Here is a 19,643-nt window from a genome sequence, read left to right as displayed (position 1 = left end):
CTTCCCCCTCCTGCTTTCAAGAAAGGTCTTCAGACTTTCCATAATCAAGACTCCGCTTTTCAGCCAGTCCACTTCCCTCTGAGCTACTCTGAATAACGGTTTAACTCTTTTCATTTGTTTATTTTTTACTGTTAACTGCCTTGAAGTACCCTAGCGATACAAAGGCAGGATATTAATCACATAAATAAATAATCAATCCCTATCTGCCTTCTCATTTCTTAGAAGTGATCTAGCATTAATATCTCAACAGGCAGGAAACAGTGGGAAAATGACTCCGGTGTGGTCAAGAGGAACACCAAAAACGTTACAAAGAAAAGCAAATCTTGCTTCCTCGCCCCCACACCCAAGACAAGCCAGGTTTGCTGCTTTGATTCTTTGATTCCATTCATGCCTGCACCAATGCCCGTGCAAAGGAAATATCTTGGGGGGCCCAGTAACTTATGGGGCCTGTCACCCCACTGATTTAGTCCACTTAATTCCAGCACAGAACAAACGAGCCTCTTTCCTCCCCATCTCGCGCGAGAGGCCTATTGTCAGCGAGCGACCAAGAGTTCCTTCTTCTGCTTAATGAGACCTGCCGTCTGTCTCTGGACTGATTCAATTGTGCCGCACATGCCGACACCTCTCGGGCTTTTATGGGGGAAAAGGGCTGCTCCTGGACGGCCCTGCGACCAGGGTACCTGGAGCCAGAGATTAAAGCTGGATCTGTCCTTCCAGGCAAGCGGGAGTCGCCGACTAGGGCGACGCTGAGCTTCCTTTCCTCCGGCACCTGCTTCTCGCCTCTCCCCGCTGTGCTGCGCGTCCCCCCGAGCGCCCCGCGGCGCTTTTTGCCCCTGCGGCCGCCTGCGGGGGCGGGAGGCCGCCCCGCAAGCGATCGCCCGGACCCAGCGCCGCTCGCCCAGCCGACGTGGCAGAGCGGGGAGGAGTAGGCGCCCCTCCGCCTTCTAAGCGCCAGGCCGAGGGGAGCACGTGTCAGCGCCTGGGCTCGGGATGTGTCCTGTGGTTGAGCCTGGGGAGCAGCTCAGGCAGCGCTAAAAACAGCTCGGGCGGGAGCTATTCTCAGCCCGTCAATATTTATATAGCTGTCTCAGGTGCAGCATCTCGCTCCAGGGAAGTTTTTATTTAGGGGCTGGTGGGAGTTCCAGCGGCGGGTGCGATGGGGCGAAGCATCAGCCGGCGGAAGTGGCTTCGAGGCCGAGCCAGGGAGTAGGAGAAACCCTTCGGTCGCCGCCGCAGCGAGGGAAAGTGAGGGGCGAGGGCTGGCCGCTTGCGCAGCCAGGGTGGGGCGCGAGTACTTCCAGGCTACAAAGGCGAGGAAGGGGAAATTGGCAGGGGCCCAGGGGCGCGGCGGGGCCGTAAGAACCCCGAGACCAGAAGCCAGGGAGGGGCTCATACTTTACACTGCTTCGCACACAGTGCCCAGCCTGCAGTATTCAGAAGCTCTTCTTAATGATGGCCAGGACGGCGTTGGCCCTCTTTCACTCGCTCTCCAGAGCTACTCTTTAAGGCAGTGTTTCTCAAACTTGACAACGTTTAGGTGTGTGGACTTCAACTCCCAGAATTCCCCAGCCACAGTCTATTTTAGCCCCACAGTCTATATTAGCGGCCATCACATCTGATTGCAGCGAGTTCCGCAGTTTAACTGGGTTGCATAAAGGAGCACTTTCATTTATTGGTTATGAATTTCCTGCATTTAGTTTTAATGAGTGATCCTGTTTTCTAAACTATGAATGAGAATGACAAAAACGTTCTTCTCTCCCCTTTTTCTATATTATGCATGGTAATATATTCCTCTAACCTGTCTCTTCTTTTGCACCTTTTCTGGCTCCAGGTTATGCTGCTGTTTGATTGGTGGGGTGGGGTGGGGTGGGGTGGGGTGGGGGAGGCTTGGAAAGTCTCCTCTTCCATTAGAAACCACACCCTATCTCAGAGTAATATTGTACTTTTCACATGCTCTTCATAAGTGCCAAGGCTGTAGGTACACCCTCCTTTTTGTCATAGATTGTGGCTCAATCTGGTCCAATTCCTCCCTCAGTGCCGAGATCTAGAATGACCATTTTGTTTCTACCAGAACCCCTGTGGTGAAAAAGCATATAACCCAGTATTTCTTAATTTTGTCAACTTTAAGATGTGTGCACTTCAACTCCCAGAATTCCCCAGCCAGCATAGCATGGCTGGCTGGGGAATTCTGGGAGTCAAAAGTCCACACATCTTAAAGTTGCCAAGGTTGAGAAACACTGATCTAACCCTTTGAGCCCCTGCTTCTTAACCTGAAATGCTGCATAAGAGTCCATCTGTATTCATATCCATCTATCCATGAAGCATTTCTGGATAATGTTAAACCTTTATATGCTAACCCTGTGACTCTCCTTTGCCACCATCACAGCAATCAGAGGAGGTCAAACACACGAAAAACCATTCAACAACTTGAAGCAGAATGCCAGGACAATCTCCTGAGACTAGAAGAAACCTAGCAGATCATCTTTGCCAATACATATAGTGTGTAGCAAATGAACTGGCACTGCTTTTTCTTTTTTTATTTATTGCCCCTAACTAAAGAGACTGCCCCCCCCCTTTCTAAATGGCACGTGTAAGTAAGAAGTCTCAAGAAATACACAAGGGGATGCAGAACCAAGAAGAACTTGCTGTTTTCAACCTGCTGGGTGAGATGAATGAATCCAGCCAAGGACCCCTGAGTGGCTGCATTCATGCAACTCACTTAAATTGGTTACAGTACTGAATTAAATCATTTTCTAGGTTGGCACAACATATTAACTACCCAAAGTGGCTGGTTTTGCACAGCAATGTTAAGCCACAAGAAAGCCTAACCAATGTTAAAACTCATCAGCTTTTGCATGAGGTGCAGTTTAGTTATTTAAAGCTTTAACTGACCTGGTTAAGCATGTTGTACAAAGACAGCAGTGAGTTCCATCACCCAGTCTGATTTGGAAAGGAAGGCACTGGGAAATAATTGCTGCTGTCAGCTGTGTTCTTAAGAAGCTTCTTCAGAAAACAGCATGGCTTCTTTGCTTCTAAAGGAAGGCATAGCTCCTGCCGTACGTTCTTTGCATTGCTCTGGCTGCCTTTTCCGGCATTTCCAGTAGTCAGCTAAGAAGCTTCTGCACATGCAGTTTAACAGAGGCATATGCAGCAAACCACATGACATCAAAATGGTGACACAATAATACAAATTTGCCTTACCGATTTGCATCAGGATGCTTGATGCAGATAGAAAGTTGCACTGTTTATGTGATTACATAATCTCTCCCTCTCCCTGGATGCCTATGGCAGGTGGGGGAAAGTGAAGCACCTTAATAAAGTGAATAGGGCTGTCTCCATGTCCTGATGAAGCTGACTTGCACAGGCCTGTTCTAGCCCTCTCTAATGCCAGTGCTTTTTATGGCAAGAGCATAGAGAAGGATTGTAGTTTAAACGTAAAGTTGATGTGGAAGTTCTAGATTCAGCTCTTGGCATCTCTAACATAAAGGGATCAGGTAAAAGGTGATGAAAAAGATGTTCTCTGCCAGAAACCCCAAATAGCCATTGCCAGGAGGGGTGGAGGACCTGAACCTGGTGTATGTTCCCTTAGTAACATGTTAAGATTTGCATCTTCATGGGCAGACACTGTAGGCAGAAGAAGGTAAGATATATTTAGAGAATGAACTCAAAAACATTTTATTAATGGTGCTCTCATGACCCCAGAGGACATGTGGCAATCAGGCTGAGCCAGTCCCTTGCCAAGCACAGAGAAACAAGTGATGGAATTCCACAAGGACTACACTTAGCACCAAATCAAATACATAAAGGATTGGACATTTCAGGGTAAGCGGAGAAGCAGGGAGACACAGAGAACCAAGCAGGAAAAAGAGTGCTGTTAGTATGCCTGAACAGCTGAAGCATATTACATGTGAAGATACACAATGTTGGTTGGGAAGTGGATGCCCATCTTGATTATTCAGTTGTTGAATTTCCATGAAGAAAAGAGAGGCTCCAGATGCCTGGGATCTGGAGGCTCCTTGAGTGAAGAAGAGTCTAAAATGTGGATTGCTTGATTGTTGTGCTTTATAAATCATGACTCATGTCTTAACATACTCTGTGAAACTAACAAGATTATGTAGCCACTAAACCATAATTAGTCAACTCATGGCTTAGCATTCTGTGTAAACACATATTTCCTGGGAACTCTACTGAGAATTGGATTTTGCCTTTTCCTTGGGACATGAGCACCCATTATTATCCCTCACTAATGCTTCCTCTATTAGCATTTTCTGTTTATGGGTATTGGCGGATGGCCCATATCTTAGCTTCAGGCTAGGCCAGGTCCCATATATCCATCATTGTTAGACATTATGTTGCAAGCTAGATGCTGTGGGCACAGCACTTGCCAGATATTGCCAGTGATACCAAAATAGCTGTGCAAAAAGTGAACACAATACAGAAAAATGAGAAATACAGTTGCATTAGTAGGACTAAGGAACTGCAGTAGAGTAGGGCTACTCTGCACTTGCTCTTTTAAACACCCTAAATTCAAGCAGCAATGCTTCCCCCTAGTGGCCATCTTTGGTTTAGCCAGCAAAGGAGTTGCACAGACTTTGTGGTCTGTTGGATTATGATGAAGTACAGTACAGTAACTTGTGTGAAGCAGTGATGAGCTTTCGAGCTGAATGATTGTGGTTAGAAGTTGTGCCTTATATATTGTGTGAAACCATCCACATTCAGTTTATTCAGTTAACTATGGTTAAACTAATCATAAGAGAGCCAGTTTGGTGTAGTAGTTAAGGCACCAGACTAGAAACCGTGAGTTCTAGTCCTGCCTTAGGCATGAAAGCCAGCTGGGTGACCTTGGGCCAGTCCCTCTCTCTCAGCCCTAGGAAGGAGGCAAGGGCAAACCACTTCTGAAAAACCTTGCCAAGAAAACTGCAGGGACTTGTCCAGGCAGGCTCCAAGATTTGGACACAATTGAACGGTTAAAAAAAAAACACCAATCATGGCTTAGTAGAAAGGTGAAACCCAGCTTTTGATTCCTTCCGCTGTGCTGTTCTGTGTTCAATTCAGTTCAGAAAAGTTCCTCCATTAAAGCACCCCCTCTTGACCAGATATCACACAAGAATGATTCCATGGGATGTGATATATAATGGGGCCCTTTACAATTTTCATATAAATGAACATTTATATACTTTACTATGAACCATCAAGAAAAGCTAATTGTTCCTGCATTTATTCCTGTAACTGCAGCTATGGCAATGCACTGTGGGGAGAGGGGCAGACTTGGAGTTATCAAGGAAACACTCCCAATGTGAACCAGCAATGGCGATACAGAGGGAGTAGGTGCCCTGAGCTGCATTACAACTGAGACCGGATATTTGGGGTTGATGGTGTCTGGGAAGTAGAAAGCTCTATTCATTATTTTATGTAATGTGCTTCCTGTTTCATAAGAATAAAGCTGATATTTCATCATTTTGTATGATGCCTCATGCTACCTCAGAAATTATGTGGCTTTATATAACAATCTTGTCAGCCCTAGACTATTTCCTTCTCCTTGGAAAAGTCCACCAACTCCTGCTGCATACAACCTCCATTTATTTCAATTGAGGTTTGTGCCAGGTCCTAAGGAAGCCACATTGAAATGAATGGCTGTTGCTCATAAACTGCAGTTGAGAAAGAGCACCATGAGACTATTGGCAATGCCATCCACAAACCGCACAACCAGCATTGTCACTGCTTGCTTTGAATCCAGCAGCCAGTGACTAACGTGCTCCCATGAAACAAGAGAAATAGTACAGTATTAAAAAAAGAAGATTGGGGAAAGGGAGTGTTTTTCAAACCCTTTATTAATCTCTGGGCATATATTTTCTAGTTGGCAATGATTTTATAATTGGTTCTTCATATGAAATTAATCCATCATACACAGGGAGGGAAGTCATGGATATTCCTTATTATGACAACACACTTTGGTTGCAATCCATGTGTAAACTGAGGTGGAATATTAGCTTTAAACTGATTTATTCCCACTGATTTCAATTGAATGGAACTGGATAGCAGCCAAGAATTCTGGCTCTGCTGCTTTGTGACTGAGATTAGCCTGTGCATAAAATCCAACCAAGGCTGGATCAGCGAGGGCAGCTGGCTTCTGGCCACCTCTGCCTGGATTTGCAGTCAGATTGCAGAGAGGTGTTTGCAAGCAGCTGCTTTTTGCTAGTGAGAAATATGGCTCTTTTGGACTCTGGCTCAGTCAGGCATATCTCGCTTTGGATGGGGAGCACAAGGTTAGATGACATGAATGGCAGCAAACTCTTCTTAACCCTCTGCTAAGGTGATTTTGTAACAACTTGGCCTTGGTTTTGATCTTCTGGAAAGCATGACTCATCATATACATTATAAGCTGTTTCTCAGGAGCAGCATTTCAGAATGCCTGTTATTTTCACAGGTCAAGAAGCAAAAGGCAAGACACCCCACAGCGCAAGATAAATAGCACAGCTGGGGATTTTGGAAGGAAAGATGCTGAAGGGTAGTCCAAGAAAATCTGAACTCAACGGACCTCAGTACAATTGGCTTATTCACCCAGAGAGAAAGCTACCCCATGGGCTCTCCTTCTCTCGTGACTCTAAGCATCCCTCCAACGATCCAAAGTAGTAGTAGTTGTGGAATAAGATGCAGGGATAAACTCTTGGTTAAATAATACTACATGAGAAGTGTATTAGTTGGTTATAAAGTAGAAACAGAATTGCCAGAAAAGCTCAGCTATTGCGTTCATGGCATGTGTGCATCCCACTTGAAACAGCTGTGGCTATTACTTGCTTGGTGGCTGCCACTCCAGGAGAAATACATCATAGCGGTGTATTGAGCAATTTGTGACGAAAAAATATGAGAGGGGGCCATAAGAGCAGGCCCCCAAATGCTACACAAGAGAGTTCGTTTCAAAGGCTTGGATTGCAGATTGCAGAGTGCTCTGAGCCAAAGCAGTAAATCATCCTGGGGGTTCACAGATTCTTGAAATCCTCCAAGGCCACTCTAGCAGCATTGCGTCCCACTGCTCCCATTACACCTCCTCCTGGGAAGAAAATTGAGGCATTGAAGGAAGGAAGAAGAGGCTTGATCATAATAGAAAGTAAAATGGCAGCATTCTTGGAAATATTTGTGATTGACAGGCAGGCCTGAACGAATGACCCCCAACTCTCTCAACCCAACTAGCAGTCCCTTCTAGAACTACATGGCAGAAATGGGACCAGAATCAAGCTTCCCATGAGACCATGGGCAAACACCTTCTATGTCGTTTTTATTGCAGCCTTGCACATACCACTCACACAATCCCTTCCAGACATACCAGGATGAGCACCACTTCCACAGAGGTATAGGCCTTGGACTGGAGACTGGTAGCTGGAGTAAGATGGCACTGGTCGGGCAAAATATAGCTGATCCAAAGACATGGCTCCATGGAATATATTCTGAAAACCAGAGGCAGTGTTAGGTGAGACACTGCTGAAGAGACAGGGTTCTTTGTCCACTCCCCAGCATGGGAAGAGTCAATCTATATATGCTGGATGATTTGACTCAGGGAATGGTTATCCTGTGGCATTCAAGTTTTAAGAATAGCACATAGGAAAGATTTCCAAGACTATTTTATTGTCAGAGGCAGGAAGGGTCAAAAAGTTCCCTTATGGTGACTTGTCAAATCAGCCTTCAGAGGGTGGGCTTTGTTTTTGGCAAGGCTACTGTGTAAGTATTAAGCTATGTAGTCTCCTAAATTGGTGGGGTCTTTGGGGAGTGATTCTCAGTAAATACATACCCCACCAGGTAGGCCAAAGATCTGTTCAAGGTCTGGAGGTGTTAAAACATCTATGCCAATGATGGATGCCTTGAACCCAGGTGCGTAGGCTTCAACACTGTCAAATACTACAGAGAGAGAAGACATCTGGTAGGCACCATAAGTCAAGAGTAGAATAGAACATCCCAGCATTAATCTGTGGCATGTCCTGGTTGAGCTGAAAAACCTCTACCTTTAATCTCAGAATGCTCCTCCCAGTTACTGTTGTAGAGACTTGAACAGTTGGATCCATGGTCTGATACAGTATAAGGCAGTCTTGTAATTGGCCAAATAGGATAAAACGAGACTTGCCTCTTGGTTCAAGGCAAACCAATCATCATTTATGATGTCCCCCTTTGGGGGAGATGGGCAGTGACAGAAATTTGAAATATTAAATAAATAAATAAATTTATCTAGGCTCCCCCCACCATCTATCTTTTAGACAGGCTGGAATGTAAACCCTCAAGAACACAAAGCTATGAATGCTCTGTGATTAAAACCTTCAGTTGCTGCTAGGCTCCTGTTCATTCCAAAACTTCCCTGTTCATCATGGAAATGCACATGGCTGTTCTCAGAGGTTATCTCTGCATACAAAAGATAGCAACTGAGAGCAACAAATCCTTCTAAAAGAGTAAGGGAATTGACATTTTGTCAATGATATAGTAGCAAGGTTTGCATGAGTACGAAGGGTATTCTTGCAAATGGAAGATACTCCTTAGGTAAATGCAACATTTGGCCTTTATATCAAGATTACTCCCTGCCAGGTTTTACCAGTTGGCTGTACCTCGATTGGTATAGCTCTCACGGTCATGGTGATCCCACGGCTTTCCTTCAGCAAGCAAATAGGGGGTGTATTGGGTAAAAAGTGAAATCACATGGCAGCCTGGGGGAGCCAGGGTAGGATCCAAGACCGATGGAATACACATGTCAATCATGGGTCTAAACAAGAAAAAAGGCAAGCTGTTACTCTTATCCCTGAGTCACTGGCTGAAAGTTCTCTTTCTGAGGCTGCTAAGATCATGCCTTGGTTTTACACTAACATGCTGGATTTACTGTAATACAGTCCTGCCAGCATCTTGTAACAAAAAGAAAGTAAGTGAGGTACTTGGCACCAAACCAAGAAGATAGCCCAAGCCTTGAAACAAATCTTTGAGAAGACCTAAAGTCTTCTTTGTCAGGACAAAGTCCTACAAAGTCTAATGTCAGGACAAAGTCCTACTTGTTTCATACTCCATACTGACTTTGCAAAAACTTGCTGAAAACAATATGTATAAATCCAGGGGTGAACAAGAAGTGGCACTCTAGTTCTTGTAGAATGTCAACTCCAGCATCATCTTTAACCAGGCTGGTTGGTGTTGCTGGGAACTGAAATTCAGCAACATAGGGAAAGTCAAATATCAACCAATCCTGGCAAATACTAGTAGCAAATTCAGCTCCCAGCTTGTTAGTTTGCATGGCAACAGTCATATATAGAAGGGAAGTAGCAGTTCATTTGGTTTCTAGAAACAAAAAAAAGTATGAGAGAGAACTGTGGCAGGGGGCACTGTGCATGGCGTACTGACCAATTACTAGAAGGGGGAACTAGAAGGAAATTGGACAGATGACAGATTAAACAGAAAAGACTGGTCAGGAACACCACCCACGTTTTGTTGATCCCAGGCCCCACTTGCTATTCTCATAAAACCAAGAAAATACAAATTTGAAAAGGCAATTATCATTATAGATAAGAGATGTAATCCTATATTTGGAGTACAGTATGTGACCTCAGGCATAAGGCTTAGTGTTCCAATTTTATTTATTATGGTACTGAAATAGTATTCTATAACCTAACAATGCAATTCTACATACAATTTACTTGGGGGTAGGCCTCAGTGAATTCAGTGAACTTAATTCTAGTGAGTAAACAAGCATATAATTGGGCTGTTAATTTCCTTTCTACACAAAGCACATTGTAACAGATTGAGTGCCAGGGTGAATTACAATTCTGGATTTTCGATTGTATTGTGCACTTAAAACTGTTGAATAAATGATAATACTGAGAGATGGGGAAAGCAGTAAACACCAGCAAAACTCTTTGTTGTTGCAGAGAGATGGCAGGGAAGATCAAACCAGCAATGCAGAATGTGAATCTAAATTAGAGTTTCTGCACCACATTCATAGCAGGGGCAAAGGCCTGACAGATGCTCCAGTGTCTAAAATAACTAATGAAACTGTGTAGATGCATGCTTATGTAGGAAATTCACAGTCATATAAATATACCAGAGAAGAACTTGACAATATCCATTTGTTTTGCTAGAAAATGGGCCTTAACTCATTAGACCAGGATCAGATCATGGTAAGGCTTTAGACTAGGAACTCTGGAGACGTGAAATCTGTGTTAGCAGTTTGGAGTTCTGTGCTCTCAAGTGTAGGAAATTTAACGGCAGGTCACTGCCAGGTTGAGTACTAGGAAGGCTCCTTAACAGTATAACAGGGAGCAGGTCCACCCACGGCAGTTTTAGATATTCATTAAATAAGAATCCCATATATCAGATTTAAGTTGGCTTCATTCTCTTCTGTAGCCATTACCCTCACCCCTTGGCTAGGACAGAGTAGATTATAAAGCTGCCTTCCTCAGAGCTACTAGGACCTCATTTTCCATAATTCTCAACCACCAGTCTTTGTCATGTTGACTGGGAATTATAGGAACTGGAATCTAACATATCTGAAAGTATCCAGGTTTGGGGCGGGGGTGCTCCATCCCCAACTCCATTGCAGCCACTCAGCATTGCTGATCATACCTTCTAGAGGGCCTCCCATTGCAAGCATCCTCAAAGGCCTGGTGCAAGGCATGGATGTTTTCACAATTAAGATGGATGGAGCATTGATGGTGAGGCAAGGGATCGCCATTGGTGGTGTTTGAGACTGCCAGAAAACTGGGCAACCGATCCACAGCCACTGGGGATATGGGCAGTAAAAGTTGATATTATAAACAATGCCAGGCAGTACATTAAATCTTAATTCTCCAGATACTTAACACAGCATTCAGGAATTTGCTCAAAACAGATGTTCACAGACAGGACATGGCTAGATAAATTGCAGATAAAACAGAAGCCATACTTATGCAGAGCAGCTGCCTACTGCAGAACATAGAAATCAAGGCCTATATAACTTCCGTTTCAGGGTTTAAATTCTACGCCGTTTGCATCTACCTTTTCAAGTCAACAGAAATTTGGCTATTTTCTCCTTTGCCTTGAGATTGGGGGACTTCTGTTCAGTGTTTACAAAACTGTTCCGTCTAGCCTGAGAATCATTGGTTCCCTCCTTGTTAGCTTTGTTCTTTAAATCAGCAGCCCCCAAAAGTTGGAAGAGGGGCAAACTAAAATAGACTTCCAATTATTTTGGGTTTACTCCTCCCCCCATTTTGATTTACTGGGAAATTGAACTGGAAGGACAAAAAATAATTCAGAAAAAAATATATTAACAGAATGCAGTGAGAAGAAAATATTTCAAGTTCCCCAAAACTCTTTGTATGATTGAATGATACAAAGCATGGGTGGAGGGGAGTATCTTTTTTGTCTTTTCCTATTCTTCACTACATGCCATTTGTACCATCCAGTCTGAAGAACAAATCAAAAGTTTGCCCATGATTCTGTAACGTTTCAGTTGGCCCTATTAAAGATGCTACCCAGTTACAGATTTTTGTAATTTACAGATCTAATTCCTTGAAGCAGTGTGGCTGATCTCGAAAAGCTAAGCAGGGTTGGATCACATTAGTACTCAGACGGGAGGTAACCAGAAAGTACCAGGGCTATAGTATCATCATAGTGTTATTAGTGATACTGCTAGAGGCATTATAAACACTCTTTATTGTCCTCTGAATGACAGTAGGCTGGAATTGTGAGGCAGCTCTGCCTGTTGTGCACAGGACCATGGAAATTATTGTACCACTAAGGACCTTTACATGGAAGCTTCTCACCTATCTACCTCCTCACAGTCCTCACCATTGATCTTGGTGACTGGAGAGCATGTGTCAAACTGTGAGATTCTCTGTACAAACTCCAAGGGCAGATGCTCCTAGAAAGAAGAAACACAGATACATGGTTCGGAAGCAGACTTGAAAATAGTTTGGAGTTTAACTGCCCAAACCCATTTTTCTCATTCTTCATATATTTATATTATGTAAAGACTGCATACATGATTGCCACTCACAGCCACTCACTCCCCTCATGTACACAGTTGCCAAGGATTCAGATTTGGAAGGATACAGTATGACAACTGTCCTAATAGTAGCAACTGACCAGGATAAGCTTTACTAAAGGGAGCAGTTGACCAAGGGCCATGACACAGTGCCAGATCACATATTTTGTATTCAGAAGGTTCCAGTTTCACAGGTCTTCCTAAACTATTATTTCAGATCTAAATGAGGTAAAAGACTAAAAGGGACCCCAGTTGGTACCCACACCCCAGGTTGGGCAGTTCATTGACAGAGAATAAGGACTTTATGCCAGAGAATATGGTGCCCCTAGTCAGTATCCATCCCTGGAATACGACAGAACTGGAGGTTCGGCATAGTGCAATATTTAAAATGAAAGGAATCCACTGTTCTGAAAAAAAAGTATGAATCAATACACAACAGTAGAACGAGACAAACCTTCCCTAAGGGTCTTCTGGCACCCTTTAGATGTGCCAGGTATTAGCTAGGAATTCTGGAACAGGTTGATGGGGAAGGCTATACTTGAAGCACATGGCTCAGACCCTTCTCCCTTTCCCTTTGGAACTCCTTCCTCTTTCCAACTATTAGCTGTCACTTTCTTTTATATGGTTTAAAGGAACTCTCAACAATCTTATTTTCCTGAGACTCCATAAGCAGTTCAGTTCTCTTCTACGCAAATTATAATCCCTGCCTTCTTCTGGGTCCTTGATGAAAGAGATGCATATTGCTTATCCAGAACTAGAATGCAAATAGACCCATCAATCTAGCCATCCTGGTTTCTAAGAGAAGGAAAAAATAAGGGTAATAGTGATGGCTTTCTAATAAGTCCTCCTCAGGACTTCCCTGTTTTGTCAGAAAGTCAAACTTACTTGTGGAGTCAGCTCCAGGAAGGTATGATGTGGAGATGCATTGGACAGCACCAAGCGACTCTTCACTTCAGTTCCATCCTGGAGGCAAACTCCTTGAACCTTCTTATCAGAACTCAGGAGAATCCGGGCAACTGCCTGAGGGGGAGAACAAAATAATCAGCAAACAAGTATGGGTTCTCACATGACTAACACAAATGTGCCCACTTAATCTGGTGGTAGAAAGGATCCTGACTTCAGTCTCTCCCCATCATAAAGAAACCAAAATTTGAGCCTTAGTCTTGTGGTTCAAATAGAACTCTCTGTCCCACATAACAGTGAACAATTGCATTTGCTGCCTATTTTCTTGTTCCATTGTTGTTTGTCAGAGTCCTCTTCCTTGGAGGCACTTCTCAGATCAAGATTTGAAAGATCTACTCACCTTATCAGTGAAGATCTCAGCCCCAAGCGTAGTTGCAGCATGAGCCAAGGCCCCAGAAAGTGCCCCCATGCCACCAGACACATAACCCCAGGCACCCTTGCGTCCCTCTAGCTCACCCATGACATGGTGCAGCAGAACATACCTATGGGAAAGACCAAAAATTAGGGACTGCCAAGTAATACTGTGAAGATGGCCAGCAGCTTGGGCTTGTCTCTGACTTTTTGTATACCTTTTTAAAAAAATGCAAGTCTCCTCCCTCAAATGCAACTTAGTCTTTATAACTGTATGTATTAGAATAATAACACTTTCACTCCCCAAGGACTTACAAAAATGTAGAAGCGTTACAGAAATGTTATAAAGCTTGATATAACTTGCTAACCATTTTTGCTTGTGTCCAGCAATGCTGATACATAGACCTGATTGCTATTGATTGTCAACAAAGTATAAAGGCTGGGGGTGAATATGAAAGGATGGGAAATGGTAGATGCAGAGACAGGAGGGAGAGGTTAGGTTGGAGAACAGCAATAAGAATTAACAACAGTATTATTACCCACTGCCTGGTGTGTGTGGACCAGCCATGGCACCAATCACTGCATCAGTGGCCAATGTTGCTTTTAAGGGCTCTGACTCAAACCAGAAATCCAAAATCTGCAAGAAGAGGTATCAGAAACAGGTTTTGTATGGAACCCCTGAAGGAATCTACACATTCCATGTCCTCATCACCTTCCTCAGACCCATAGGTCCTTAGGCTAGTCCTAGGATCCTCTTACAGGTCACATTAAAGCTATATAGAATTTATTATTGAGCACCTACTGAATTGTGGAGATTGCACAGTTCTATCCTAAAGAGGTTGTGCAAACAACCTCCCCGCCCCCATTTTACAATCCTGATCAGATTGGCCAGTGCCATTCACCTTGGAAATGGGGGCTGTGAGAACTTCATAATACTGTGGAAGTTGTTTTCCCAAAGCAAATCCTGGCAAGAAGAAAACAAGGTGATTTCAAATACAGAACAAAAAAAGGAAAACACTCCTGTTAACCATCCCAACACTGTCTGACACAAAGAGAGTTTTACAGGCACAGAAGATCCCCAATAAAATGGGTCACACCAGGAAAGTTCCTCTCTCTTTGCTCGTCTTCCACTGTTGCTCATACACAGCTGGTGTTCCAGGCATGCTGCTTGGGCACTTTCAAGTTCACAATTTTTTGTTAGCACACCTTTGGCAAAAAGCCTTCATGAAGCCCTCCAGAGGTGACTATATTAGCGCCAATTCTCCCCTATCTATCTATTTTATTTATCACATTTTGTCACCACCCCTCTCCCTCAAAAGAGGGACTCTGGGCAGTTTACAGTAAAGCTAAAAAAGATTGAAATACAATAAAAACAAGGTATCTTAAATAAACATTTAATGCTAATATTGCTGTTAATACGTTAATATTGTTGTTCTTTCAGCAATGTTGCTGCTTTCAACAATCCTAGTCTTAGGAAAGATGCAAAGTAATCTTAACTAATCTAGCATGGCCTTCATTCTTGTATGTGGATGTCTTTGGGCATTAGGAGTGCATGTGAGTGTGCAAACAAGCACAGCCCTCAGTTTATCAGCTGATGCACCTTCCAGGGGCTGTATGGTTGTTTTGTTGCTCCAAAACAGGAACAAGTAGCCTTTTGTTGGCCAAAAGTCACACATTTTTGGGCTAGCTAAAGTCACACATGGGTGAGGCTAGGTTTGGTGGAGAATGTTGGGGTTCCTTTATTTTAAAGCAAATGCTAGTTTCCATGTGTTTCCTTCTCAAAATTGAGGAAACTGTGGGGCCAGTTTTTAGTGACAAATTTTAGTGACCAATATTCATGGTCAGAATATTCTCTAAGGGCTGCAAAAAGGGAATCTAGGGTTTACATGTGGCCCTGGGCTTCAGGTTACTCACTCTTACCTTACAGCAAGGTAAGAGGAGGGAATATTAACTCAGGTATAAAGTCCATGTGACTGAGTGAGATTCTAGTCACCTACATGATCCAACACAACAGTCACTGAAGAGAGGTCTGGGTATGCATTCATTCTGACCTCAGGCGAGTCCTATCCCAAGTGGCAGGGCCTGGGCCGCCTGCCTCTCACCTGCACGGAACAGGGCTTGCAAACCCCTCAAGGCCCTGAATCGCTGATGCAAGGAGCCCTGGGTGAGTGCAGCTACATCCACTGGGCAGATATCAAGGAGAGGGTCAATGGCTGCCACCAAGCAGCTCATGAACGCCTCATACTTGGGAAAGGCCTGCAAAGGAAAAGGAAGAGGCAGACTTCTCAGCTGAGACTCATTCCTAGAACAAGCCTTTTCTTGCAGATGAACACCCCAAGCACTCACAAACGTTTAGGCTTAATTTCTTGTATTGTATGACTGTGATACGCTCTGCTGCTCTTTACCCCTCTGGCTCCAAGATCAGTCACCCCAAATACCTGGGCATCCTTTAGGGAAAACTGGGCAATCTGGTTCTGTGTCTCAGCCATGCTGTTCCCCAGCAACAGCGAGCAGGGAGCTTTTCCACCCTGACTGTCCTCCAGCACTGGAGTGAAGGAATACGGGTCACGCAGCAACACTTTTAAGCCATATTTCTGCAAGACAGAACTATCACACACATGCAGTATGGAGTTTTGTGTATAGTGCTCAGACATATGGGCAGCTGTGCCAAAACTGTGCATTACACAATGGTCCCAGAATGACTGTTTCCTGGCATACAATAGAAGGAAAATGATCTCTTTACACCACTAACAATTGTATGAACTGCCACCAGCTAATTTAGGCTGCAATCTTAAAAACGTGTATGTGGCGTAAACTCCATTAAATACAGTGGGATTTAATTCCAAGTAAACCCCTCAACATGAAGAGGCTCCCTTTCTTAGGCCTATTATCTGCTAGTTTCTAATTTCAAGAATTTGCCTCCTTGATGACTGAGGTGTTAATCAAATAGGTCACTGTGATTGACTTCTGGCTTGAAGCTGAATATTAATTTTTTTAAAAGGCACAGGGCATGTGAGTCCCTGTCGAATTGGTAACTCTGGACAACTGGAAGAGGAGAGGCACATGGGATCAGGATATAACAGGTTTCAGGAAAAAATGACAAGCAAAATTGGAAAAAAGACACCAAACAGGAACCAACCAGTGCTATCCATACCTTCAGCTCCAGCTCATTGTAAATCTGGGGTCTCAGCAGACTGAGCAGGTAAGAGGCCCTGGAGAAGCGAAAGCCTGCAGAATAGTGGAGGTCAGGTGCACCAAGGAGCAGAGGTCACATGTTTGGGAAAGGGGAGCATTGGATATGTTTAACTCTTACCTGGGATAATTTCTTCAGTGATTGCAGCACCTCCCACAATGTGTCTTCTCTCCAGCACTACTGTTTTCAGCCCTCCCTTTTGCAGATAGGCAGCCTGGGGATGCAGTGGGTGTTAACTTGGTCCTGAATAGTCCCGCCTGCTGCTCTCCAGGAATCCCTGCTGCGGAACCTCATAACTGTAAGACCAGGTATCCCCAGTGAAGAACAGATTGCCCCAAAGCATAAGTTAGGCACTGGGGACCTGTTCCAGAAGCCATCAGATGTGAGGTGCTACCTCCTTCCAGAACCCTCAGTACTTACAGCCACTAGTCCGTTGTGTCCTGTAAAGAGGTATCACAGAATGAGAAGCTACTTGTCATGATCTGTTCCTTCTTATGGAGGTGCACATATTTCATTTATTTATACAAGCATTTTCTGTCACCGTACTCAACCCTGAAAGGGTCCTCAAGGGAAAACATTCACTTGAAAAGGTAAAGCATAATTTATAGTACAATTAAGAACAGGTGATACTAAAACATCTAAAATCAGCAGTGGCTCTGCAGATGCAAGTGGACTGCAATGCCTAGCCAGACCCAGCCAGCATGGTCAATGATGAAGATGCTGGGAATTATTGTTCTGCAGTATCTGAACGATCACAGGCTGCCCATCCCTGTATATGTTTGGCACAGAATTAAAGTGAGTCTCCAAATTGTGCTTAGTTTTTTACGACTACATTAACCCTTCCAGAGAGTTTTCTTAGCAACTATAATGGGGTGGCTTTTTTGACATTCCAGTCTAGTCCAGACCTTTGAGATGACCAAATGTGACTCTGCTTAGTTGAGATCAGCCAAGGTTGCTACACCTAAAGGGCAACACAGAACTCCAGGTAAACACACTGTCTTGGCAAGTAGCAGCACTTGAATGGGACTTTACCAGAAAATACCTGGAAAGTTGACAAACACCCTAGAAAGCAGCACTGGCAAACTATTTTCATACTGTTGTCAAGAAAACTACAAGGACAAGGATGCCACCAGGAAACCTTGCTTTTTAAATGGCCACAGGACTGTACTACCAATAGTTTCTAGTTTAAAAACTGCAGTACTTTAGAAGACAGACATTGACTCCAAGGCAAGGCGTTCTACCTGGGCAGTGGGCCATCTCCATATCTGGCCATGGGGAGCTGCCTTCGCTCCCGGATGTGTCAAATGGGCTTTATGCCTCTGACACTCACCTGCCCCGATCACGACAGCGTCGTACTCCCGCTTCAAGGAGGCTCCAGGCCGCGAATGGTTTGCCCTGCAACCCGTTAAAATCCGGCGTATGCCAGCCGGACCCAGCCGGCAACAGTGCCTCCCTGCCATTTTATACTGAACTTTGCATTTCTGCTCGCACTTTCGGGAGAGGAAATAGGGGCGGTCCTGCGAGCTTTTAGGAAGGCGGGGAGGAGGAGGAGAGGACGGCGGGGGAGTACCCCGGGAACCGTCCCGAATGCGCAAGTCAGTAGGAGGAAGATTTGCCGCGTAAATCTCTCCGAGTTACTTTGCTACACCAACAACGCGCTGTTCCGGGCAGAACAGGGAGGGACAAGGATGCCACCAGGAAACTTTGCTTTTTAAATGGCCACAGGACTGTACTACCAATAGTTTCTAGTTTAAAAACTGCAACACTTTAGAAGACAGACATTCACTCCAAGGCAAGGCGTTCTACCTGGGCATCATGGGGAGCTCCCTTCGCCCCCGGATGTCCTGCAATTTGCTCCCTTCGTTCCTTGTCCCTGCAATTTGCAACGTAGCCTAAAGCAGAGCTGCTTTCCAGCTCGTGACTCAGACCAGGTCCACCAAATCATTTTGGTACCTGATACAGAGATTCTCAGAAACACCTCTCGCTCCTTCCTGGCATTAAAAAGCAATAATCATGGATCGATAATTGACGAGTCTCTTTCCAAGACAGGCGACCTCATATCACCTTTCGCGCTCCGGAGATGTGAAGCGGCGAGGAAGGCAGCTTACATACGCCCAGGTGGTCTTCCTAGACCGGAGACCCTTCTCTTTCCCCCACGCCACCATTCAACTCCTCGATTTTCCAGCCAGCACACAGCTCCCTTGGGGAAGGCTGTTTTCGAGGGAAAAAGAAAGCCCTTAGGGCGAACTTAACTAAGTGGCAGGAAAAGTGGCATATTAACATCAGATCAAAAGCTTGCAAGCCTTTGCTTGCAACCAGGCAGAAGACCTGATTAGGCAGACAGAACTGGAGTATTGGCTCCGTGTTTCTCAGCAATGCAGATTTTTTCCCCCACTTGCTGGATAATCACAGCCATTGCCAACATTTGCAGGCAGCTGAGATTAGGAGGGCTTCCAGTCAAGCGTTTAAAGAAATAATTAACTGCTGATATCTATTGGTATAATTACATCTTCACTCGGCTCGCCTGGCCATCTTTCGCATGCTTGTGTTATCAGTCCCCATCCTGCCTAAGTGGCTGGAGGAACAAAGTTATTGAAGAATATTTCTGCTTTGCAACGTTAATGAAAATCTACCCGTTTTTTTTCTGTGTTTAAAACAGATTGTTTACCAGTAGATGCCAATGCAGAAGAATATGTCATGTTGCTTTATTCTTGTCAGCCTTTAATGGCAGCACATTTACATTATTTCAGGAAGGAAGACCTGCACCAGAATGTTGCACCCCCAAGATTCAGAAATCTTGGCTACATCCTCCTCCACACGGGATGCTTCTTTCTCTTCCCCCTTATTTAGTACTCCCCCTCCTCCCAACAGAGGCGCATTCTAAATTGAGGTTGCTGAGCCTGCTGTCCTTCCTGGGCTCTTTGGAGGGTGGAGGCACTTTCTTCCCTGTGGGTTTTCTTCTTTCTAAAGATTGCTTTCACCTCCTCAGTTTTAGGGGTTCCTTCAGTCTATTGCTAGACTTCGTTTGGGAATGTATGGTCTCATCTAGCTACACCGCCCAGCTTTCCTTGCTTGCATCTTAACAATGTACCAACATGTACTTTATTCTGTGGTATAATATTCCCCTATTAAATTGCCTTCATCTCATCCTCA

The 19,643-nt window shown here is 44.5% G+C and overlaps 1 protein-coding gene across 7 annotated transcripts; it reads right to left on the bottom strand.

Moving 5' to 3' along the window:
• Positions 1 to 1,879: 1,879 nt before the first annotated feature.
• Positions 1,880 to 18,051, bottom strand: PYROXD2 (pyridine nucleotide-disulphide oxidoreductase domain 2). Of its 7 annotated transcripts, XR_010068191.1 has the most exons (17): positions 17,821 to 18,051; positions 16,911 to 16,930; positions 16,611 to 16,704; positions 16,452 to 16,525; positions 15,736 to 15,891; positions 15,400 to 15,553; positions 14,200 to 14,261; positions 13,837 to 13,934; positions 13,287 to 13,428; positions 12,869 to 13,003; positions 11,788 to 11,860; positions 10,585 to 10,741; positions 8,589 to 8,743; positions 7,787 to 7,893; positions 7,325 to 7,445; positions 2,893 to 3,119; positions 1,880 to 2,044 (listed from the first exon to the last, which is right to left on the bottom strand). XR_010068191.1 is itself a non-coding variant. In XM_063306991.1 (16 exons), exons 1-16 carry the CDS (start codon positions 17,948 to 17,950, stop codon positions 6,981 to 6,983), a joined length of 1,776 nt encoding a protein of 591 aa, XP_063163061.1. In that variant the 5' UTR covers positions 17,951 to 18,051; the 3' UTR covers positions 5,814 to 6,980. The 7 variants fall into 7 exon arrangements, 4 of the variants coding, with proteins under 4 accessions (XP_063163061.1, XP_063163062.1, XP_063163063.1 ...); XR_010068192.1 differs by lacking the exon at positions 7,787 to 7,893; XM_063306991.1 differs by lacking the exons at positions 1,880 to 2,044; positions 2,893 to 3,119 and adding an exon at positions 5,814 to 7,051 and having other exon boundaries at positions 7,298 to 7,445.
• Positions 18,052 to 19,643: the final 1,592 nt, after the last annotated feature.

Source organism: Candoia aspera, chromosome 6 (assembly GCF_035149785.1).
Source record: "Candoia aspera isolate rCanAsp1 chromosome 6, rCanAsp1.hap2, whole genome shotgun sequence".
Lineage (NCBI taxonomy): Eukaryota > Metazoa > Chordata > Lepidosauria > Squamata > Boidae > Candoia > Candoia aspera.
Note: the sequence above shows the minus strand (reverse complement) of the source record. Positions and strands in the feature narration are given on the sequence as shown.